This window comes from Neoarius graeffei, chromosome 22 (assembly GCF_027579695.1).
Source record: "Neoarius graeffei isolate fNeoGra1 chromosome 22, fNeoGra1.pri, whole genome shotgun sequence".
Lineage (NCBI taxonomy): Eukaryota > Metazoa > Chordata > Actinopteri > Siluriformes > Ariidae > Neoarius > Neoarius graeffei.
Window position 1 is genome coordinate 27,467,638 of NC_083590.1, and position 26,007 is coordinate 27,493,644.

The 26,007-nt window shown below is 43.2% G+C and overlaps 1 protein-coding gene across 3 annotated transcripts in view; it reads right to left on the reverse strand.

Moving 5' to 3' along the window:
- Window positions 1-26,007, reverse strand: part of kpna6 (karyopherin alpha 6 (importin alpha 7)) — a 71,369-nt gene that overhangs the window by 28,245 nt on the left and 17,117 nt on the right. For all 3 annotated transcript variants that reach the window (XM_060904701.1, XM_060904700.1, XM_060904699.1), the window contains exons 3-6: window positions 15,497-15,592; window positions 15,234-15,333; window positions 12,157-12,251; window positions 11,933-12,064 (exon numbers count right to left, since the gene is read on the reverse strand). In XM_060904701.1, the coding sequence (XP_060760684.1) occupies window positions 11,933-12,064; window positions 12,157-12,251; window positions 15,234-15,333; window positions 15,497-15,592 (423 nt within the window). The remainder of the gene's footprint in view (window positions 1-11,932; window positions 12,065-12,156; window positions 12,252-15,233; window positions 15,334-15,496; window positions 15,593-26,007) is intronic.

Genomic DNA, 26,007 nt, shown 5'->3' on the forward strand with positions numbered 1-26,007 from the left:
GGTGTAGTGGTTAGCGCTGTTGCCTCACAGCAAGAAGGTCCGGGTTCGAGCCCCGTGGCCGGCGAGGGCCTTTCTGTGTGGAGTTTGCATGTTCTCCCCGTGTCCGCGTGGGTTTCCTCCGGGTGCTCCGGTTTCCCCCACAGTCTAAAGACATGCAGGTTAGGTTAACTGGTGACTCTAAATTGACCGTAGGTGTGAATGTGAGTGTGAATGGTTGTCTGTGTCTATGTGCAGCCCTGTGATGACCTGGCAACTTGTCCAGGGTGTACCCCGCCTTTCGCCCGTAGTCAGCTGGGATAGGCTCCAGCTTGCCTGCGACCCTGTAGAACAGGATAAAGTGGCTAGAGATGATAAGACGAATACTAAGAGTTAAGCAGTGACAGATTTGGAAACTTAGATAAGCGTCGGCATGCATAATTTTCACAGCACGGCCAGCGAGTCTCTGATCTGCCTACTGATAGCAATACTATATATAAAACTACAATATGGGATGTGCTGTAACAGGAAAATGATCAACAATAAAAAGGTGTTGATACCGTTACCACACCAAGGTTCGGCATTTTCCAATAAAACTTCATACAATAAAAAAGTATTATACCCGAGTGCACAACCATGAACCTGCAATTTATCTTGCAGTCAAACTGTCAGAGCAACTGTTACAGAAAACCAACACCTTCTGACCAATCAGAACTGAGAATTCAAACAAGAGTGGTCTGAGAGCACAATATCCCCCGCTGGCAACTCTGCCATAACTCTGGTAAAATGCAACTGAATTACAACGTGCGCATTACTGACAAAGAATCCTGTCAAGTTCCTTGAAATTCCTCCATAAATTGTGAGAGGAGTCGATTTCAGAAGGTGAGCACCCTTCCTGGGACGGACGGACATTGCCACGACATAATCCCCCTTTGGGCCTTTCGGCCAGCGGGGGATAATAATAGGTACTCTTTACAACCATGGTGAGCAGTGTTCTATATTTTGGCTTGTAGACACGCAACACAGCTTGTGGATTCATTAAATAAAAAAAAAAGCTTCCAGAAAATGAATAAAATAAAAATACCACACAAGAGACAACATCCAAACAGCGCTACCAAAAAACACACTGGTGTGTATCTGTGAAGATACTCAGTCATCCAGGTACATAGTAATCTGTGGTTGGTAGAAGAGAGCAACTGGACTTGCTTGAAAAGTCTTGAAGACGTTTCGCCTCTCGTCCGAAAGGCATCCTCAGTTCTGTCTGTCTAATAGGGAGTATCCAGTATTTATCCTCTCATGGATCATCATAGAATCCGAATCAGAATGCTGATGGCTGCATTGTAGGTGGCCGATGACACCCACCTCTGTTCAGTGATGGTCGTTCCAGGTTGACAAAAATGAACGATCCTCTCTGGCTAAGATGTCTGCCAGTTTTCTGGAAGTCCTCTCATACTCCCGCACCAGTCGAAGGGAACTCATCCCAAAGTGCGTAGAAACATATCTGTGAAGATACTCAGTCATCCAGGTACATAGTAATCTGTGGTTGGTAGAAGAGAGCGATTGGACTTGCTTGAAAAGTCTTGAAGTTTCGCCTCTCATCCGAAAGGCTTCCTCAGGTACTATGTACCTCAGACCTGGGCATTTTCCAGCCTGCGGGCCACATCCGGCCCTTTGGTTCATTCTGACCGGCCCGCGTAAGGTTAATTAGAAGTTACAAAATAAACGCATTTTCTAATTTTACCTCATGCATGGACTGAATGTGCATTGCTTTTATTTTGAAGTTGTGTTCAACAAAAACGCAATGCGCACGACATGAACATGACATGAAATCCCATGAAACCTAATCCCGCGATAACTACTTCTGTAATTTGTCCAGACCAACCACAAACTCGTACGTCATCCTTCAAACGGTCCAGCCAATCACATAGTGTGACGTCACCAGCAGGCGCCGGAGCCCGAGCCGATCTGTAGATCTGATTCCTACACCGAATGGACTGATGATCATCTGTCAGCTGTGTTTCGCATCTCCACCTCAGACATTCAACCTGACTCTGATGCACTCATTAAAGACCAACAAAGACTAGATTTCTCTCACTGAACAAATAAAAAACACCAAATGAGGTGATTAGACTACAAATGTGGGCATTATTATTATAAGATGATGTATCTTGTTTGATATTTGGAGTAGAAAGACAATATTTTGATGTCTTTATTGTGTTTTGGGGTGAATGTGACTTGAAAAAAAAAAAAAAAAAAAAAGGTACAAACGTTCACATTTTGTTAACCATTGTTTTGGGAAATTTGATTTGACTAAATGACATTTTTTGTAAGGCAACCTCGTTTTTTCCATACTCTTACCAGTCTTAGCAGCTTGTAAAAACAATGATATTTATTGCTTTATATAAAGAAATACAATTAATTATGCAGAATTTAGTTCAGCCTTATGGTCCGGCCCTCCACAAAATTTGTTTCTCATGTGGCCCTATGGAAAAAATAATTGCCCACCCCTGATGTACCTAGATGACCGAGTATCTTCACTGATATGTTTCTACGCACTTTGGGATGAGATCCCTTCAACTGGTGCGGGAGTATGAGAGGACTTCCAGAAAACTGGCAGACATCTTAGCCAGAGAGGATCGTTCATTTGTCAACCTGGAACGACCATCACTGAACAGAGGTGGGTGTCGAAGACATCTTTTATCAGCCACCTACAATGCAGCCATCAGCATTCTGATTCGGATTCTATGATGATCCATGAGAGGATAAATACTTGATACTCCCTATTAGACAGGCAGAACTGAGGATGCCTTTCGGATGAGAGGCGAAACGTCTTCAAGACTTTTCAAGCAAGTCCAGTTGCTCTCTTCTACCAACCACAGATTACACTGGTGTGTGGCGAGTCCATGAGAGATCCTAAAGCAAAGAATCCAATGAAGGTGGTCAGCCAGAGTCCATGAAATATCCTGAAGCAGAGAGTCTGAAAAATGATCCCGCATGCGTTTTGTTGACAGCAGGTTTCAAGTCCGCGGATCTCACAAAGATGTGGTCATCAGGATGACATCCGAATTTTTGAAAACACCGTCATGGAGACCACACCCAAGAGGAAATCCCAGCTCCTTCCCGGGACCTCAAAACACAAAAGGCGTGGACTTCACCTGGCTGCGTTTATATAGTCTGCCGAACTTCCCAGACAGGACTGGAAAGACCGGCATTGCATCATACGCAATTCAGCGCAGTCAGCAATCCGCTGCAAAATCCCAAACAGTCCGAGTTACTCTGGTATGTTCTAGACGTGCAATCGTGAACAGGCTGATCACAGCCATAACAAACGGATTTGCACGTAAACAATCAAAACAAAAGCAACAACCACCGAATTGCATCCCAATACTGTACATAACAGCAGAAAAGCATCTCAGAACGCACAATATATTGAACCGATGCGGTTTTCTGCCGTTGCACCTCAAGATACGATGCTTTCTGCGTTCTGAGATGCTTTTTTTGAGTTACTGTAGCCTTCAACAGTCTGGCCACTCTCCTCTGATCTCATTCACCAGAGCTGCAGCTGGGGGGGGTTTCGCACCATTTTGCATCATCTCAAGACTGTTGCCGGTGGGGAAAAAAAAAAAAAAAAAAATCCCAGGTAATCAGCAGTTTCTGAAAATACTCACTCAAACCATACCAGTCTGTTCTAAAACATCTCTCCTGTATCTGAGTCAGAGTCATCTCTCTCTCACACAGTACCAGTCAAAAGTTTGGACACCTCCTCATAGATTTTTCTGTATTTTGACTATTTTCTACATCCTAGAACGATACTGAAGACACCAAAACTATGAAAATTCCACACATAGTTCATATGTTAATGTAGTCAACAAGAAAGTGTTTAAATTAAAAATAAAAAAAAAAAACCCACAATATTTTTTGAAGAACTTAAGCAGCCACCGTTTACCTTGACACTTTACACACTACTGGCATCATCTTAACCAGCTTCATGAGGTAGTCACCCAGAACGCTTTGCAATTAACAGGTGGCTCGTCAAAAGGTGATTAGTGGGATTTCTTGCCTTCTTAATGCATTTAAGGTCAAACAGTAAATGGTCAGAGCGGGCTGTATCTGCTGTGGAGACTCTGGTCTTTTTGCGTCAGCCATCTTCCATGGCGTGGTTTACTGGGAGAGCAAGCTCTGTGCTGGGCTGCCCCCTGGAGCCAGTGGGTGGGAGGAGGCGGAGGATGATGATGATGGCTAAGCTGTCATCTATGATTGAGAACGACTCCCAGCCCCTACAGGACTTGCTCACTGGACTGCAGAGCTCTACCAAGTGTGTGAAGGACTGCTACCGCAGACTGTGACGGAGGCCTCTGTCTCCGTTCACGAGCGGCATCTGTAGCGCTGCCTATTGTTTCATTAAGCACATAACACACGCTTGTTGTTTTCCTGTTTACACGCTACTTTCATTAAACAATAATATCACGGCTACGACAGTGGGGGTGCACACCTAAAGTTAGTAGCGGAGAGTAACATACAGGCACACATGCATGCATGCACACACACATTGCCTTCATCTTTAGTGGTTCGTACTTTTAAACAATTTGCTATGCCATACACGATAAAACGGTCGTTGTTGAATGTTGTTTGTACTTCTCTTTGAGCGCTCTGTGTCTTCTTGTATTTTGTGTTTGGCGTGTCTGGTGGGTTGTTTGAATGGTCCGCGTAATTCCAATGCAGGGAAATGAGAGCCAAACCGAGCAGTTCAAACTTGGGGCTACTTTAGTAGCGTCTGGCCTGCGCAATGCATCATGGGATTGGACTATACTATGGGAAGGGGGGGGGTTTCAGTGAATGTGTTATTTATACATGCTAGATGAGCAAAAGTGCAATAGTTTTTATGGTAATGTGCAGTGTTTATATGAATGTGAGATTATTGCTGCACATGTAATCCATTATGCCTTTTGTGACAATAATTGATTAATGTGCAGGGTTGGTATGACCCAGGGGAGGGGCTGAGGGCCTAAAAGGGGATCCTCATTCAGTGTATGGGAGAGTGAGAGGGGACAGCAAGGGTAATGTAGACTGTGGCTCTAAAAGTTCCATATTTTGTGGAAGTGCTATTTCTCCTACGTCTTTAATTATTATTTGTAATTTATTAAAGTTTTTTGTATTATATAATCTACAATATAGCTTTTCACCGCTCTTGGCAACTTTTGCATGTTTGCCTGTATGTTGGGTGCACTGTAAATAAAACATTATCGTACTAAAGTGCTATTTGTGGCGGAGCCAGCTTTTTTTTTTTGTGGACCTGGCGATTTGGCCTGTTTTACCACAATCACAGAAGACTCACATCTGTATGTCTGTCAATAGCTGTTGCATTGTTTTACTTTTTTCTCTCTTTCGCAATTATGAGTACCTGATATGTGCAACAAGTGTGTTTCATCTACTTCATAATTCCTCTTTTTAGTATTCATCTTGGGTATATATTAAAAAAAAATAAATAAAAATTTATATATTTATATATATATATATATATATATATATATATATATATATATATATATATATATATATATATATAAAAAAAATTATGGGGGCGTCGTGGCTCAGGTGGTTAAGGCGCCATACCATGAATGTGGGCGACCCGGGTTCGATTCCGGCCCGAGGTCATTTCCCGATCCCTTCCCGTCTCTCTCCCGCTCATTTCCTGTCTCTACACTGTCCTATCCAATAAAGGTGCAAAAAGCCCAAAAAAATATCTTTAAAAAAAAAAAAAAAAAAATTATATTTTCCCCATTGTGGGATAAAAAAGGTCTTTTTTTGATTGATTTTGATTATTGCATTTTTTTTAAATAAATATCTTTACTGTTCGGAATAAATCAGTCAAACAGAATAGCGTAGCCACAAGGCAGTAACACCATAATGTTCGGAAAGGATTAGGAAGTAGTAAATAACTTATCCTTATTTTAAAGGAGAACTGAAGTCATTTTTAAACTTGCTTTATTTATTAATGTGTTATTCAATTACATTTTCGGTTTTAGTAACCTTATATCGTGACGCGTATTGGCAACTAATTGCAATTAAATATGATACTTATCTGCCTATTCGTTTTTTTTAGCCATGTTGAATTTAGTTCGTTTGGTCCACAGCAGGCGTTGCTTATCCACACGATCTTCACGAGACTTCAAAACATCAAGTGTCAGTGTCGCCATTTTGAAAACTGTTTTCCAAACGAAGTATTGCACAAAAACCAAGATTAAATGACAATGACTGCCTACTTTTTTCAAACTTTCCTGATTGTTTTGATAGCAAACAAAACTTCTTCCGGCTTGATTACGTCAGCATTTGAAAGATGGCGCGCATGTCTTTTGACAATGTTGGTGACTGATTTCCGCTGTACGTTTTACTTTCGTCCTACTATGTCTCGCACAGGTCTCAGCGAATCTTGTTTACGGCCATCGCTTTGACATATGGACTGATATTACATAGCGCATTTCAAACACTCAGAACTTGATATAGCAGCGACAAAATAGCGATCAAAAATGCATTCCAATATTTAATTAAAGCCGCAAGCGGCCTCGACGGGCCCTCGCGCCAGCGGCCAAGGGGGGCGGGGGCATGCGTCCCCGCGAAATACCTTCCACAGCTTCTTCGGCAAGAGACATTACCACAAGGTAGTGGTGTGAAGGAAAAGCATTATGGAATTATTTACCAAAAACCCATTTTGGAGCAATTGCGTCGGCCAAAAACAGCGCCCCCCATGGACGAAAATTCCCAAAATGTGGTATACATGACATGGGAGGTAGTAAGAGGGTGGCCATGAAGTTTGACCAAATTTGAGGAAAGATTGGATTTTTTGCCCAAAAATAGCGCCCCCAGTGGCGAAATATCACAAAAATTGGGTAACATGTCAGAAGCCCAATGAGTGATTTGCGTGTGAAGTATGAGCAGTTTTGAGCAATTAGAAGATTTATGAATTTTTAAGGATGTAAAATTTTCCAGTGAAAATTGATTGACGTATAACTTCTGAACGGTTTATGCTACGTGAAACGTATTCAGAAACTTTTGTCAGCCATGTCTGTAGATCATGTGTATCAATTTTGGTGACATTCCTATGAACGGTCTAGGAGGAGTTGCGCCGTGTTCGTGGCCATGCATTTCGCACAAAAGTGAAATTACCTCACTTCCTGTTGGGCGTGGCTAATGCATTGGCATTACATTTTTGTCCGGCTTAGTGAGATACATATGCGTACCGAATGGCATGCCACTACTACAAACTACATGGCAACCAGGCACCTTAATGCGGGAGGCCAAAATCACAACGAGTGAGGGGGCGCTATAGAGGCCCTGAGGCCCGCCTGGATCTGGGCTTCTGGTTCTCAGTAGCGGTGGCAGTCTAAGAAAAAGGCGCCAAATTTCGTGCATTGTCGACCATGGCAAGCGCCCCAATAAGGGTCTTGTAAAGAGTTTGCTTGGCAAGTTTGACAGATCAGAAGCTGCAATATCATTTCTGCCATAACCAGCACCCCCAGGGGCGAAAGTGCACAAAATTTGGTGTAGATGTCAGGTGAGCTATGAAGAGTTTGCGTATGAAGTTTGATGACAATTGAGTAAATAGAAGATGAGATATAGATTTTTGAAGAATAAATTTTTTGGTTTTTCCCATGTCAGTAGGTGGCGCTATGCTGCACATGAGCGATTATGAGTTGGAAAAATAAGTGTCTACAACAGCAACGTACAATCACAAGGTAGTGGTGTGAAGGAAAAGCATTATGGAATTATTTACCAAAAACCCGTTTTGGAGCAATTGCGTTGGCCAAAAACAGCGCCCCCCATGGACGAAAATTCCCAAAATGTGGTATACATGACATGGGAGGTAGTAAGAGGGTGGCCGTGAAGTTTGACCAAATTTGAGGAAAGATTGGATTTTTTGCCCAAAAATAGCGCCCCCAGTGGCGAAACATCACAGAAATTGGGTCACATGTCAGAAGCCCAATGAGTGATTTGCGTGTGAAGTATGAGCAGTGTTGAGCAATTAGAAGATTTATGAATTTTTAAGCATGTAAAATTCTGCATTGAAAAATGATTGACGTATAACTTCTGAACGGTTTACCCTACGTGAAACGTATTTAGTAACTTTTGTCAGCCATGTCTGTAGATGATGACTAGCAATTTTGGTGACGTTCCTATGAACGGTCTAGGAGGAGTTGCGCCGTCTTCGTGGCCATGCATTTCGCACAAAAGTGAAATTACCTCACTTCCTGTTGGGCGTGGCTAATGCATTGGCATTACATTTTTGTCCGGCTTAGTGAGATACATATGCGTACCAAATGGCATGCCACTACTACAAACTACATGGCACCCAGGCACCTTAATGCGGGAGGCCAAAATCACAACGACTTAGGGGGCGCTATAGAGGCCCGGAGCCCCGGCCAAGTTTGGGCTTCTGGTTCTGAGTAGCGGTGGCAATTCTCGGAACTGGTGCCAAATTTCGTGCGTTTTCGCCCATGGCAAGCGCCCCGAAAATGGCCCAACAGCGGAGAAAAATAAAGAAGAAGAAGAAGACGGAAGAAGAAGAAGACGGAAGAATTAAAGCCGCAAGCGGCCTCGACGGGCCCTCGCGCCAGCGGCCAAGGGGGGCGGGGGCATGCGTCCCTGCGAAAAACCTTCCACAGCATCTGCGGCAAGAGACATTACTCCCGCAATGGCGACAAAGCACAGAATTGGACACATGGCAACAATAGGGTCTCGCACTTCGTGCGTTGTCGACCATGGCAAGCGCCTCAATAAGGGTCTTGAAAAGAGTTTGCTTGCCAAGGTTGACAAATCAGAAGCTGCAATATCATTTCTGCCATAACCAGCACCCCCAGGGGCGAAAGTGCACAAAATTTGGCGTGTATGTCAGGTGAGCTATGAAGAGTTTGCGTATGAAGTGTGATGAAAATTGAGTAAATAGAAGATGAGATATAGATTTTTGAAGAATAAATTTTTTGGTTTTTCCCATGTCAGTAGGTGGCGCTATGCTGTACATGAGCGATTATGAGTTGGAAAAATAAGTGTCTACAACAGCAACGTTCTATCACAAGGTAGTGGAGTGAAGGAAAAGCATTATGGAATTATTAACCAAAAACCCATTTTGGAGAAATTGCGTCGGCCAAAAACAGCGCCCCCCATGGACGAAAATTCCCAAAATGTGGTATACATGACATGGGAGGTAGTAAGAGGGTGGCCGTGAAGTTTGACCAAATTTGAGGAAAGATTGGATTTTTTGCCCAAAAATAGCGCCCCCAGTGGCGAAATATCACAGAAATTGGGTACCATGTCAGAAGCCCAATGAGTGATTAGCGTGTGAAGTATGAGCAGTTTTGAGCAAGTAGAAGATTTATGAATTTTTTAGCATGTAAAATTGTGAAGTGAAAATTGATTGACGTATAACTTCTGAACGGTTTATCCGACGTGAAACGTATTTAGTAACTTTTGTCAGCCATGTCTGTAGATGATGGGTATCAATTTTGGTGACATTCCTATGAACGGTCTAGGAGGAGTTGCGCCGTCTTCGTGGCCATGCATTTCGCACAAAAGTGAAACTACCTCACTTCCTGTTGGGCGTGGCTAATGCATTGGCATTACATTTTTGTCCGGCTTAGTGAGATACATATGCGTACCGAATGGCATACCACTACTACAAACTACATGGCACCCAGGCACCTTAATGCGGGAGGCCAAAATCACAACGACTTAGGGGGCGCTATAGAGGCCCTGAGCCCCGGCCAAGTTTGGGCTTCTGGTTCTGAGTAGCGGTGGCAATTCTCGGAACTGGTGCCAAATTTCGTGCGTTTTCGCCCATGGCAAGCGCCCCGAAAATGGCCCAACAGCGGAGAAAAATAAAGAAGACGACGACGGAAGAAGAAGAAGAAGAATAGTGAACTCTTACAAGAACAATAGGGCCTTCGCCCATAGGGCTCGGGCCCTAATAAAATGAGAAATAGAATTCTGATTTAAAAAAAATAAAATAGCCTTCAGGTCTCCTTTAACTCTTTACCCCTTAATGACGACCCCGTGTATATCCCATATCATAATGATGACATATGACGCCGGCGTGTATGCACCATAATGACATTTGACGACTCTGAATTTGCCTCTACATGTGTGTTTTACCCTTTACAGGTATCCCAGGTGAATATGATAAAATGTATGAATTTTGAAAAGATAACTGAACGTCATATAAAGCATCTTTGTAAAGTTGCAGTAGTCATTTATTGTACACCATTTGACATGAATTCATCATGTAAAATGTGAAGATTGGTTTTCACACAGGTATTCCTCACCTTTCAGACACGACCTGAGAGTTGGTGAATGTTGAAACATAACCGAGTGATTTTTGTATTCGGCATCATGCCCTCTTTTCAAAAATGTATGAGGTGTCATGATTGTTTCAACATAATGAAGGAGAAAACTGATATGAACAAAACCTTGACTTTAGACTTTTTTTTCCTTGTAAATATGTTCTAAGGATAAACAGTATATACGTATACAAGGGTGGCTGTAGCAACTGCTTTAAGGGGTCAAGAGTTAATAGCCCTATTCCACAACTAGGAGTAATCCATGTGTGTCAAGAACCGCTCAACTAAGGCCCTGTCCACACGGCAACGGATTCAGGTGAATCTGATAAAATTGTTTATCGTTTCGGCCTGGCGTCCACACGGCACCGGCGTTTTGGGTGCCCCAAAACCAAATCTTTTGAGAACAGGTTCCAGAGTGGAAAAATCTGGCAGCGGTGCCATTGTGAAGTCGTCTGGATGAGTAGAACGGATTTGTTTACGATGACATCACAACCACATGACAATCCTGCCAGCAAAAATAGGGGAAAAAGGAAAAAAAAAAAAAAAAAAAGGAGCGATCTCACCTCTTCAGATGTTGGTTTAAGTCCGACAATACATTCCTCAAAAAGGGCGTAGAAGAACAAAGTAATCCATCAACGTGTAGCATTCAATTTATTCCGGACCATTAAAGAATTCTGGAGGATATCAGAATGTTGGCGTACCGGCTTCCATCTACCCCCGTTCATTCCTCTTTCCGCGTCTCCATTCAAAAAACGAGCATGTGATTTAAAGGGAGTGAGAAGGTGTGCGCGTGTGACAGTGAAGAATCTAGGCTCATGCTCGCCCTGAATTTCTCTTAAAGTGAAGGCAGAAGAACGTTCAGCGCCTGGCCAGGCTTTCTATGTATTAATTTACATAGACATTTTAATATGAAATATAAATAAGTGTCTTAGACAATAGATACTATTTTACACTACTGACTAATAATCAAAACTTTATGTGGCTGATGCTACAGAAGAAGGGGTTTATGTGCATGCGTCCTACTTCTATTGTTCTGGTGTCTCCGAAGGGACCGTCTTACAGCGCACGTAGAGGTGTGGCATGTGTATTGCATCGTTTTCAGCAAGCGTTGCGTTGCCATATGAACCTGATATTTTACTGATCCGTTGCCCATGTGGACGCGATATTAAAAAAAAAAAAAAAAAACAACCCTCATTGCCGTTGTCGTGTGGATGTAGCCCAAGTAAAAGAGACACGACGCTGATCATTACTTTAAGACGTGAAGTGACTTAATAAGGATAAAGAAAAACTACTGGAGAAGACGCGTCCAAACTTGACTGGTATTATTAATGACATGGTTGTATCAGCATGATGTTATGCACTGCCACATGATTAAAGTGACTGGCGAGTGAGCAAAACCTTTAAAACATTAATTAAACGTTGGACAGAACCCAAGAGAAATTTATTCCCACGCTTTAGGTTTTGTATTTGGACCAAACCTAATTTGCAACTCATTTCAATATGATTAAGAGAATTAATTTTGCTCATGCAGCTTCACTGGAGCACATCGAACTAACCCATGAATACACCGAGAGCGAGCACACTACAGAAACGCTGCTGCCTTCATCCTCAGTTTACCAACTCCGTACCTGTTCTTGGACGTCCTCGTACTCGGAGTTGAGCAGCTGGATGAACACTGGCACGGCACCCGCTTCGATCACAAATTTAGTCTGTTGAGATGTTCCAGAGGCGATGTTGGTCAATGCCCATGCCGCTTCAAACTGTACATAAACACAGATTTTAACACCATGACTAAAGACACCTTAAGGAGAAGAGGATTATGTATGGGATTTGCACTAACGGTCAGTTTTACCTGCAACGTGCAATCAGTGCTTTTTTCAAGGAACTCTACAAATCGGTTTACGACTCCTGGAGTGCTGATAACCTCATCGATGGGTGGGTTTGGCTCTGCGTGAGAACAACCAGGAATTGCTTACTTATTTTGGCATGCGCATTAGAACAAGCAAGACCAGGAGGCAAAAAATGAGAAACAAGAGGCATATTATATTAAAAAAAAAAAGCCCGTTACAAGGAGGGGAGAAAGAAAGGGGGAAAAAAAAAAAAATCCAGTGACGAAGTCGTGTCATGTGCAATTTTTTTTCTTACAAAAGCACATCCTTTTTTATTTATCCAAAAACAAGTTTGTGGTCCCCCCCCATTTAGTGTTACATTCACTATTATGGAACATCCACGGTATCACTTGCATCACAAAGTTAAAGCTAGACTGCCTTTCAGATTAAGTGTAGATCATAAGAAGAATTTCCCCCCGACACCCGATTATCTTTGTTTAGTGGACAAAAAGCTACCGAATTCAAATCGCAGACTTCCAATTTTATTTTTTAAAATAGAACAATTAATGAATTTAGAGCCATGTGGCCCTAAATTCGCTGCCATTTTTTCCTGCTTCACCATGATGCAATACAACATACTACGTCATGCATCACGTGGTGGGCTTTCGGCGTTCGCGCAAGGCATTGTGGGATACAGATTTGAAACTGGAGAGAAAAATGGAGGATGCAAGTGTGTGAATGAAACGTGAAAGACTGACTACAGTAACGGAAAGAAAGCGAGAAAAGACAGTTATACATATGAAGGAAAGGAAACGCAGGACCAAACTAATAAATATCAGCGGTCAGCGAGCACTTCGGTGTGATCAGCTGTTCGTTTAGTGACAGAATGACGGAACGGTCAGTGCACGCTCAAAGGTAAACCTGTAGATGGCAGTAATGCAGCATTGGATACCAGCTGCTGTAAAATCCAAAAGATAAACCTGCTCATGCGCACACCGACTTCCTCTGTCTGCTTGACTGTGCGAAGCAAGGGATTTCATGCACATTATTTGCTCAGGAAACCCCTCAAATTAAATAATTTCCCAGCCACAGAATGGCCTGATATTTTAAGATATTACGGAAATAAATGTCTCATAATGACCAAATTTCAGAGGGAACTAAATTTCACTGATTTTATGAAATCGAAAGGCCGTCTTGCTTTAAAGAAAGAATGATTTCAGCTTGTCCTATGTTAACAAGAACCCATGAAAGCAGAAGGTCCTGAAGACTTTCCTGTTGCAGAAAACTTAAGTTACAGCTTTCCCTCTGACTGTTCTAAAGCCCCGACACCGGAGACTCCTTCCAAAAAGGTCTCCCAACAGAAAACTTCACCAATTACAAGGATGTGTGTTAAATAGAAAACACATTTACAAAATCTGCTCATTGTTGGGCTTGGATTATGTGGGTTATTCTATCCACAGTCACTGGATATGAGCAATCGGGCGCTCTGATTGGCTACTCTACTACTAGGCCAGGAGTCGGCAATATACATCAGCTCATATATTGTGAGTAGAGAAAAACAAAATGGTGGTGCATGTTGCTGAACCAACCAAGGATGAAATAATAAAAAATATATATATATAATTTTTTTTTTTCCCAGTGCAGTTTACATCAAACCCTGCGCTCCGATTGGCTGGGGAGCAGGTCCGTATCCTACGATACAGACCCCAGTTACAGACCTCTGGCGACTCGCTCGTTCACAACAAACATGGTAGCATTTTGTGTCAACACTTATCTTTTTTTTTTAAATAAGATTTATTTACAAGATTATCAAAAATCTTATAAATTTTTGCCAGCATTTCTCAGGAGACTAGCATTAATTTTACAGCATGGATAGCGATAACGACAGTGTTCACAGCGAAAGCGAGTTTTACTCCCCTGAGGAAGAAGAAATAAACATTTCAGGAGAAAGCTAAAAACCTCTAACTTGCTAACACCGAGCAAAAACATGGCTGAATCCTGAATGACTCCTATTTGTATAAATAGGGGACTACATAGGCAGCAAAATATAGTTTTTTTCCTGCCATGGAAGTGCACTTGTATACCGAGGAGGAAGCCATTTGCATTACAGCCGTGAATGAGGATTCAAAATGGCGGCTCGGCTCGGTTTTCCCTTTCGGGCGCTCTCGTTTTCTGTTAGAATTTGGTAAAGAAAAAAATAAATATATTTACCAGCTTAAGGTCGGTCCATATGGTGAAATACGGTGACCTCGGCCTTGAATATTGACCTCGGCCCAGAACTTTCAAGACCTCGGTCACGGTATTTCACCATACGGACCTCCCAGCTGGTAAACAATATATATTGATGTTAAGAACGCATCTTATTTTTCAAGAACCATCATCGTATTTTTCACAAATTGCTACTGTCATTTTGCCAGGTCATTTACATTCATCTTTATGCATTAAAATTTGTTGAATTTTTAAAAAATTTTTTTAGACTGGCTCAAAAGAAGTTTGAAAATTACAGAACTGAAATGTCCAAAGAAGAATTAAATAAACGTCTAAAGCTATTCTATACCTCACCACGACAGCAAGATGGCACTTTCTAATGCAAAAAAAAAAAAAAAACCCCACACAACCCCACTAAAGTCAAGTCACGCAGCCATCGATTGGTTTTTAAGTCGCTCGCCTAAGCGGAAATTGTCAGACGTTTTATATAAAAGTTTTTATTGATTGAATTTGCAAAACACAAAAAGATGCTCTGTTTCTCAAAATCCAGTGAATGTGGATAGAATTTTTTTTTTTTTTAAAAGTTATTCTACTCAAGCTCATCGTACATGGCTTATAGCCAACTCCGTGCTATGCACCTCATCGGCTATCAGCTCACGTATGGCTCGATTTCATGGAATAACTTAAATATCCACCATGCAAGACTGAACAGGAAGGTACTATAGAAAATAATATCCGAACAAGTGCGTTCATATAAACCTACGATTTCTTTTCATTCTGGCCAGCACTACTGCTCGAACTGCTGTTCTAGAAAACTAAAATCAACACCTTCTGACCAATCAGAAGCGAGACTTCAACCTCGGTCTTAACTAATAATGTGCGTCTTGGATACCTTTGGACAGTAGTTTTCTGAATTTCTGAGTGGTAACCAGTAGCAGTTCAGGATCGTCTGAGAAGAGCATTTCCACCATGTCTCTCGTTATGACTCCTTCCTGAAAAGGCGGGAGAAAGGGGGAGGGGGGGGATAATCAGCACAGGACATGCTGATACGTTCATTTGTGCTCCACAATGAATCTTAAAACAGCAGCAATAGTAGCTATAAAACAGTCCTGCTCATGATTAAGAGACGTTATGCGGGTCATGTATCGGACTCACCGGTGCCGTGCTGGAGCTGACATAAGCGTCCATGAGAGGGCTGTCAAACATTCCTCCTTCCTCATTCAGCAGCTCCACATTTCTCCTCTTAAACAGCTGCAGAAAGCACAGAGAGGCAGCAGGGTGAACTGCGGTGCAACATACCAGGGTGGCTGATCGTGCAGGATCAGAGAGAAATGCCGCTTTTCCACTACAAACGTGGCGGAGTTGGGCTGAGCCGTGCCATGCTGAGTTGGGCTGAGTCGAGCTGAGCGGGGCTGTTGGAGTTGCATTTCGACTACCACCGCGCTGAACCGTGCTGGCTGGAAGTGGGTGGACACATTGGGTGGAGTTAGCGAAAGTGGGTGGACGTCACATGATGTCGTTAAGCGGCGCAAACAGTGACATCAGTGACCTTTTAAGCGGTAGTCTCACGACCCGGAGAGTAAACAATAAACATGGAGGACATGGAGTCGTTAGTGTTGCTGGTCTCGGTGCTGTGGCTTGTTGTCGCCAACAACGCCAACAGATACTGGCAAGAGCGTATAGATGAGGCGAGGCGCATAAGGCTCCAGAAATTCTCGTAATTCGTAATTATTCTTCCGGGTTTACGGTGTTTACAGATCCCAGCGTGCTCGCGGGGTGTGTGTGGGCATGTGAGGACACTCCTCCTCACCAATCAGTGCACAGGGGAGTGTCTGCTCACGCCCCCAGCCTCACTCAGCTCGGTTTGGCTCGCTTCAGCCCCACTCCAAAACCGTGCGAGTTTTGGGTGCTAAGCAGGGCTGAAGCAAGCCGAGTCGTGCTGTTTTGAGATAGTCGAAAACGCGAGCCGTGTCGGGCTGAAGTGAGCTGAAAAAGGGTAGTGGAAAAGGGCCAAAAGTTTACTCTGCGCTATAAAGGTGATGGATTTGCATCTCCGGCTCACCTTCGATAAAGACGCAAACGAATCAAAGTCGACGAACTTTCTCAAGTATGACGATCTGCATTTATTGAGAACAGTAAAAGGTGATATCGTGGCATACATGAACATACAGCGAGATGTTACACCTGCAGACTTCGAGTACCTTCACAATGTTTCCTCCCCCCTCCTCCAGTCAATCAGCACACACCTTCAGATGTAATCTTATGGGAAGTGGCTGCAAGGCGGGGTTGATTTCACTGCTCTTTTAAAGGAGGAGAAAGGGGGAGGAGGGAAAAAAAACAAACCCTCTGGCTCTTCCAAAGTAAAGACGTTCAACATTGTTTAAATCATTTTTTTTCCTTTCTCCCCTCCCCTAAGTACTCGGTCCCCCATTTTTATTTTTCTCGCTCATCCCCAATTGCAGAGCTTGACTGGGAGATTTAAAAAAAAAAAAAAAAAAAAAAAAAAAAGTGTTTAACATCTTTACTTTCGAAGAGTCAGAGCAGGGGCATAGCTGGGTGTGTGTGTCCTGGGGTGCCCGTGACCCTTTGTCGGACCATACATTTTTTTTTTTCAATAGCAGCATAAAAATATGAGAACTAGATAGAACTCGACGCCAACGGTGTTGATGGGGATTCCTCCGCCCGGTAGACTACATGCCTTAAGTTGTGATTTGGGGATGGACATTTGACCTCACCGTAATCGTGACCTGGTGAAATTACTTGTATCAGCCTTGGAGATAGTGTGTTCACAAGGTTTTCGGACAGACATCTGACCTCACAGTGACCTTGATCTTCGACCTTTTGATCTCAAAATCTAATCAGTTCATGTTTGGTGAAATTCCTTTCATTAGCCTTTGAGATATCGCGTTCACAAAGTTTCGGGACGGACGCACGGACAACCCGAAAACATAACGCCTCCTGCACCTTACACTGGCGGAGGCATAAAAAGCGCCCAGTGTAATTTTCCTAATTTTTTTTTTTTTTTTTTTTAAACTAGATCACCACCTCAGCCTCATTAAGGTTTCTATAACCATGACTTCCTGTGGTTTGGGCGTGAAAACCCAGTTTGTCAGAGTGTGTGGGAGAGGCGGATGGAATCAATTTTGTGCCAAAATGTTCATACAATACTTTTGAAATATCAAACAAAAATGACAAATCAAAATACAAAAAGTCAATTTTTTTAGACTGGCAAACAAATTATTCGTGTAATCGTGCAAAATATCAGTCTATTACTCTTCAGAAACCTTATTTTTGTTCCGCGTCTTTCTCAGTTTTGTTTGATGTAATTTATTTTGGTTGCGATTCCAGCTCTCGTTTGCGCTCCCTGACTTTTTGCTTGCAGTTTCGGCACAAACTTCACGTGTGGGTGGGCTGTCCAGGAACGCATTCCCATTGGGTAACTTGTTTGACTGACAGCTATGCTCAGCCATTCCCTACTCGGATTCTGGCGGACTGTTTGACGAGTGACCGATCCATTGACGGTAAACAAGGATCGAGTGGACTTCAGTGGCGACTATGATACTGAATTAATTCAACGAAGTGTAACTTCAATATCATAGTCGCCACTGAAGTCCACTCGATCCTTGTTTACCGTCAATGGATCGGTCACTCGTCAAACAGTCCGCCAGAATCCGAGTAGGGAATGGCTGAGCATAGCTGTCAGTCAAACAAGTTAGCCAATGGGAATGCGTTCCTGGACAGCCCACCCACACGAAGTTCAGGCTTTCGTCTAAACGGGGGAACAGGGGCACTGCGCCCTCTTACTCTCGGCGTGCGCCCCCTTACCGACTCCGTGAAAACATCCCAGCAACACTACATGACAATGTGTCTGATCATCAAATACGTTATAATTGCTCCAAAAATATTCCAATCATAGTAGATACACCGCCAGACGGTGCAAAAACAATCCGAATTGGCGTTTTCCAGACTGAGGCGCCATGTTGTTTAGTTGTTTACTTGTCGCGGCTGCTCTCGCGAGATTTGACATGGGTTACATACAAGGTCAGCTGACTTGTAGAGCGAGAGTTCTCAAGACTGAATGACCTTTCACCCACCGGCGCGGGAGCTTTTGACAGAAGTAGTTCGCGAGTTGTTTTTGTTGACACTTGGGCATTTAAAGATGTCATCCCGCAGCACGAAGCGGAAGAAAGCCAAAGACTGTCCGGGGCAGAAGATTACTTCTTTTTCAATGCTGACAGACAATGTGTTACAATTTCCCTCTCAGATAGCCTCAGAATGTCCCATTGGAGCATTTTTCAAAAGGCTTTGCACAGGGGGGACAACAACCGGCACCATCCCCCCCCGCTTCGCTCCCTTGCACTAAATTTTTCTAGAAAAAACCCTGAAGTTTGTGCCAAAACTGCAAGCAAAAAGTCAGGGAGCGCAAACGAGAAATCTGGAATCGCAACCAAAATAAATGACGTCAAGCAAAACTGAGAAAGACACGGAACAAAAATAAAAGGTTTCTGAAGAGTAATAAACTGGGATTTTGCACGATTACACGAATAATTTGTTTGCCAGTCTAAAAAAAAATTGACTTTGTATTTTGATTTGTCATTTTTGTTTGATATTTCAAAAGTATTGTATGAACATTTTGGCACAAAATTGATTCCAGAGAGGCGGACGTAGGTGCAGATGTGTTAAATAATACGCAGCGTGATATGAGCATAAACAGAGTGTATTAAGAAGGTGGAAAGAAAGAGTACTTTGAGGATTTATTAAATGAGGAGAATCCAAAAGAGAAAAGGTCAGATTCGTTGGAAACAGCAAATCAGGAAGCAGAGTTGGTTAGTAAGGATGAGGTGAGGGCAGCCATGAAAAGAACGAAGACTGGGAAAGCAGTCGGACCGGATGGTATCCCGATTGAGGCTTGGAGGGTGTTTGGGTGAGACGGCTGTGGAGTTCCTAACGAGATTGTTTAATAAGATCCTAGAGAATGAGAAAATGCCAAATGAATGGAGAAAGAGTGTGCTAGTCCCAATATACAAGAATAAGGGAGATGTACAGAGCTGCAGTAATTACAGAGGAATAAAACTGACGAACCACACCATGAAGCTATAGGAAAGGGTATTGGAGGTGAGATTGAGAAGAGAGGTAGCAATCTGTGAACAGCAGTACGGGTTTATGCCAAGGAAGAGCACGTCGGATGCAATTATTGCTCCAAGAATGTTAACGGGAAGGCCAGAGAAAGCTACATTGTGTGTTTGTAGACCTGGAGAAGGCGTACGATAGAGTGCCGAGAGATGAGATATGGTATTGTATGAGAAAGAGTGGAGTGAATGAGACGTATATTAGAGCGGTGCAAGACATGTATGAGAACAGTGAAACAGCAGTGATGTGTGCAGTTGGAACGACTGAATGGTTCAAGGTGAAGGTGGGACTCCATCAAGGATCTGCTTTGAATCCTTTGTTTGCCATAGTGATGGATAGCTTGACGGACGAAGTGAGGCAAGAGTCACCATGGAACATGATGTTCGCGGATGATATTGTGATATGTGGTGAAAGTAGAAAGGAGGTTGAGTTGGGTTTGGAGAGATGGAGGGATGCATTGGAACGAAGAGGAATGAAGGTGAGCAGGAGCAAAACAGAATACATGTGCATTAAAAATGGGGAGAATGGGGATGAGAGTGTAGTGAAGATGCAAGGAGTAGACGTAAAGAAAGTTGGTGAATTCAAGTACCTGGGGTCGACTGTGCAGGAAAATGGGGGCTGCGATAGTGAGGTGAGGAAGAGAGCGCAGGCAGGGTGGAACAGTTGGAGAAGGATTTCGGGAGTCATTTGTGATAGGAAAGTCCCAGCAAAAGTGTAAGATGTATAAGACAGTAGTGAGACCAGCTGTGATGTACGGATTGGAGACCATAGCCTTAACGAAGAGACAGGAGGCAAAGTTGGAGGTGGCGGATTTGAGGATGTTAAGGTTTGCGATGGGAGGTTGGACAGGATAAGGAACGAGCACATCAGAGGGACAGCACATGTGGAGAGCTTGGGAATGAAGCTAAGAGAGATGAGACTGAGATGGTACGGGCACATCCTGAGAAGAGATGCAGAGCATGTGGGAAGGAGAATGTTGAGGATGGAGCTGCCAGGCACATGAAAACGAGGAAGGCCAAAGAGGAGATACATGGATGTGGTGAGAGAGGACATGAAAGGGGCAGGTGTGGTAGAGAAGGATGTGGAAGACAGGGAGCAATGGAGATGAAAGATCCGCTGTCGCGACCCCAAATCGGGAGCAGCCAAAAGAAGAAGCGATAAGAGCATAAAGTGTGTGAAATAGGCAAACAGTCGTAATCGAGGAAACAGGCAGGAGGTCAATCGAGGCCCGGACAGAATATCGGAGGCAAAACTATACAAGATCAAGGGACGAGAAACAGGAGTCGAAAAACCAGGAGGTCAACAAGAACAGGGGCAGGGAACGAGGCTCAGTAAGGCACACTAGACGTGGTGCAATACTTCGCATCGTTCTTGCATGGGCGCGGTCCTTAAATAGCCCAAACATAGTTCATTGATTAAAGACAAGTGTTCTGTTAACGGCGCACATGCCGGAGCTCATTAGGCATGCACAGCCCGAGGCGTGCCTTCAGGTGCAGAGCCAAGGACTGATACAGTTCTGCACAAGCGCACCACGATCGCACTAGAAAGCATGGTCAAGCTGCCAGTGTAGCTGCAGTCTTTTTAGTTGTGAATTACGAGTATTTCCTTGTGTTAATAATTCACCATGTCAAAACAAGCAAAGCTTTCCTCCTTCTTTCGACGTGAAGAGAGGCAAGTAATTTATTATATATATTTTTTCCATCAAAGTTGCATTTTGTGGCTTCGAAACCAAGTTTTAGTGTCGCTTCTAGAACATGGCATCAAGAAAACGTGGAAGAAACAGCAGTAATGGAAGAGCCGGTTTCTAAACTGCCTAAAACTAGCAATGGGAATTATTTTGTGTTACATAATGTACTCAGGCTGCCAGTCAATGCGTGACACCCCCCCCCTCGAAAAATCCTAGCTACGCCCTTGCAGAGGGTTTTTTTTTTTTTAAATCTCCCAGTCAAGCTCTGCAATTTGGAGGATGAGCGAAGAAAATAAAAACGGAGGACAGAGTGCTTGGGGGAGGAAGAAAGCAAGCCCTATCTGGTTGGGATGAAGTTTACACAGAGTCCTGGGATAATTCCCCGTTTTTGTAAAGTTCCTGCACCTCTGTGACTATTTCCATCCGGCTCGGCCATATCAGCGTTTTCCTCAGTCTTCTGCTGAAAAAAAATTACAAGCTGAATTATCTCCCGTTCCCTCACAGCGTGCATATTAACGACCTTCCAAGACATTAAAACGCTCCCAACTCGACTCCCAAAATGAACGCTTCTTGTGTAATACAACCCCTGGCAAAAAGTATGGAATCACCAGTCTTGGATGAGCACTCATTCACACGTTTTATTCTGTAGAACAAACTCAGATCACAAACATGATACAATAATAAAGTCATTCCAAAGTGCAACTTCTTGGCCTTCAGAAACACTAAAAGAAATGAATAAAAAAAGCATTGTGGAAGTCAGTAAATGTTACTTTTATAGACCAAGCAGACGGAAAAAAAAAAAATGGAATCATGAAAAACAGTTGCACCACCTCTGGCTTTTATAACGGCTTGCAGTCTCTTAGGCATGGACTTGAGTGACAAACAGTATTCTTCATCAATCTGGTGCCAACTCTCTTTGATTGCAGTTGCCAGATCAATTTTGCAGGCCGGAGCCTTGTCGTGGACCATTTTTTTCAATTTCCACCACAAGTTTTCTATGGAGCACTTGCATGTGACGTCACAGCCGATCCAGATTGTGACAGACGCCATCTTGTCGGTCAAACGCCATATTTCCACCTTCTACTTCTGCCTTTTCTTCTGGAAAACCCTACTATATACAATTCTACTACAACGGCTGCAGCTACAAGCTCTCCCTACCTGTGCACGGTTTTTAATGTGTATTTTTGCGTGTTGTTCGTCTGTACCGGACTTCAATATCCACTACAACTGTATGGACTTACTGGACATTGGTTTCCAGCAGAAAATGACGGTTTGTAGCAATTTCCATCGCATGCACAACATTCCGGACGAGATAGCGAGACCAGCGGGGTCTCCGTGGATTGTTATCGGAAGCAAAGCGAAGGAGGCGGCGCCGGGAGCGGAAGCAAAAGCGAGGCTGCAGGCAGAGCCGGCCTGTTGACTAAGCTCAGAAAACGGCCACTCAAACCTCCACTTCTAAGCCGCTACCTCTCCAACGCCAGATCCGTGTAAACAAGACGGACGATTTGGAATTACCTTATTCTATAATCGGCTGGTCAGTGCTATACTCAATACTTAAGTGACTTACTCGTCCAATGAGGATTGTTATTTTCTTGTTTACAAGATGCCACATCTGAGTCGCTGACAAATCCTGAATTTCTGTAAAGATAACTGTCCAGAGATTTATAAGCACGCAGTGCTTCACCCCTGAACAGTGAGGGAAAGTTAATGAGGTAATTATACACGTCCGGGTATTCCGCTGGCAGTTCAAAATCCACTGACACGGTCGTGAAAACTCCGTCCGGTAAGCCATAAGGGTCACTAATCTGTAGATCGTTTATTTTAGACATATATCTAGTTATGTGTTCATTAGAAAAATGAGCCGTGTAGTCTGTCGGTTGAAATTGATCCATTCTGTACACGAGTGCAGCAGTATTCAGCTGTGTTTTTTACCGACAAGATGGCGGCTGTGTACTTTCCGGTCACGTGACTGTAAGATCGCTATTGGGTTGAGATCTGGACTGTTTGCAGGCCATGACATTGACTGGATGTGTCTTTCACCAAGGAATGCTTTCACAGTTTTTGCTCTATGGCACGATGCAGTGTCATCTTGGAAAATTATTTCATCATCCCCAAACATCTTTTCAATTGAAGGGATAAGAAAACTGTCCAAAATGTCAATGTAAACCTGTGCATTTATTGAAGTAACCACAGCCATCTCCCCAGTGCCTTTGCCTGACATGCAGCCCCATATCATCAAGGATTGTGGAAATTTGGATGTTTTCTTCAGGCAGTCCTCTTCATAAATCTCACTGGAACGGCACCAAACAAAAGTTCCAGCATCATCACCTTGTCCAATGCAGATTCGTGATTCATCACTGAAGATAACCTTCATCCAGTCATCCACAGTCCATGATTGCTTCTCCTTAGCCCATTGTAGTCTTGTTCTTTTCTGTTTAGGTGTCAATGATGGTTTTCTTTTAGCTTTCCTATATGAAAATCCCATTTCCTTTAGGCGATTTCTCACGGTTCGGTCACATACTTGTACATCGACTCCAGCTTCCTCCCATTTATGCTTCATTTGTTTTGTTGTACTTTTTCGGTTTTCAAGACATATGGCCTTAAGTTTTTTGTCTTGACGCTTTGATGTCTTCCTTGGTCTACCAGTACGCTTGGCTTTAAAACCTTCCCATGCTGTTTGTACTTGGTCCATATCTTAGATACAGCTGACTGTGAGCAGCCCACATCTTTGGCAACCATGCGTGAAGAGTTACCTTCTTTAAGAAGTTTGACAATCCTCTCTTTTGTTTCAAGAGACATCTCTCTTGTTGGAGCCATGATTCTTGCCAATCCACTTGGTCCAGCAGCCCTCCAAGGTGTGATAACTGCGCTGTTTCTAACTGCAGACTAACGAGCAGATCTAATCTGAGGCAGGTGTCAATTTAGGGAAAGGAAATTGACTGGGCGAGTCCTTACTTTCTACCTGAAAATTGAGTGATTCCATATTTTTTCCCCTGTGCTTGGTCTATAAAAGTAACATTTGCTGACTATCACAATGTATTTTCTTCGTTTATTTTAGTGTTTCTGAAGGCCAAGAAGTTGCACTTTGGAATGACTATTATTGTATCATGTTTGTGATCTCAGTTTGTTCTATAGAATAAAATGTCTGAATGAGTGCTCATCCAAGACTGGTGATTCCATACTTTTTGCCAGGGGTTGTTAGCCTAGTAAACTAGACCCTAGCGGCCAAAAATATTTTTTGCCTAGCGAATGGGTCTAGCCTCGCACCACATAAACAAAAACACCCTGGGCATCAAATCGTGCCCGCCAATCACAACACAAGGTTTTTGTTTGGATTCTTTGGGCGGGCTTTTGCATGAGTGACGACAAAGCTGCGCGACGCTGGAGAAAGCGCAACAGGAAAGATGGCTGCGGCTAGTGAACAGCGCTCGTTTGACTCCGCTTTGGAATCAGTTTTAGAAGAATTAGACTTGGAGTTTTCATTGAAACATGAGCAGGAAGAGGCTCTCCGCTCATTCCTTTTCAAGAAGGACGTTTTCGCTGTTTTGCCGACCGGCTATGGCAAAAGTCTGATCTACCAGCTGGCTCCGCTCGTAGCCAAAAGGATGGGGCTAGTTTGTGCAGTATGAAGAATTAAACAGCTTTGAAACATTACTTTTTGATTGTTTCTTATTTTCCCGTTATTTTAAATTTAAGGGAAATTATTTCACCAAACACCACTAAATAAAAACTCTCAAACAGTTTAAGCAAACCCTTGAAAAACACTTGGAAAAAAATGTGTATGTGGTACAGACTCCAAACTTGTGGTCATTATCTCCAAACTTCTTAATATCTAGAACCTGTTTATTAATTAATACGCATTTTGAAAAATTAATTAATTTCAAGGCCTCCCCCACTGCTTTCTGTCGCTCTGACTACGTCACAGTCACTGTTGCGCTGATTGGTCAGAGCGTTGGCCTATACGCACAGACAGTTTGAAAGACAGCGGTTTGTTCCTCCTACCCGCTTCGGAAATGTCTATGGATCGAGGCCAGACTAAATATTCACATTTAGTCTGGCTTGCCAGGCTAAGGGGTTGTATAATGGTCAAGGAAAACACAGCACATTATCAAAACGTTCTTACATTTTGGTGTCCAAGCACCAAAGTCAACTCAGACCTAATGAGTTCTCTACGGCTCCAAAATAAATAATCTGAAAAATCTAAATAATGCTCACGAAATAAATCCATGTTGAGGCGTCTGTAGAATTTATTTAAAGCGTATACGCAGAGTCATGGCCTCACTTTTCGTTTATAAATGCCTTGAGACCTCAAGAATGGCACAGGAATAGTTTTAAGCGTAAACAATAAATCTAATATAGTAATTTTTACGATTAAAGTCGCGGTCTGAGTGAATGACCTTGACGTCCGTAACGTCACAGCAGGAAGTCTATCGGTCTCGTCGCTATTTCCGCTACGCTAAAACACAGAGCTGACTGCAACTCCAATCCTCCATTTTGAGCTAGTTTATTGCCATGCCACGGAGATGTGTTGCTGGCGGTGCAGCAACACGACAGAAGGTGGATTTACGTTGCATTCATGGCCCAAGAATGTTCAAACTGCAAAGATTTGGACGCGTTTTGCGAGAAGTTCACGGGCACATTGGGCGCCTATGAAGCGGTCTCTCCTCTGCTCTGCACATTTTACTGAAGACTCGTACGAGACCTCTGATCTGTTGAGGAGTGTTGACTATAAGCCCGTATTGAAAGAGGGTGCAGTACCAACAATTAAAGGAAAAGAAAACAAGAAAAGGAAAGCAAGTTCAGTTGCACCAGGTCTTCCAGAGTGTGAGCGGAGCAGTAATGGCGGAGT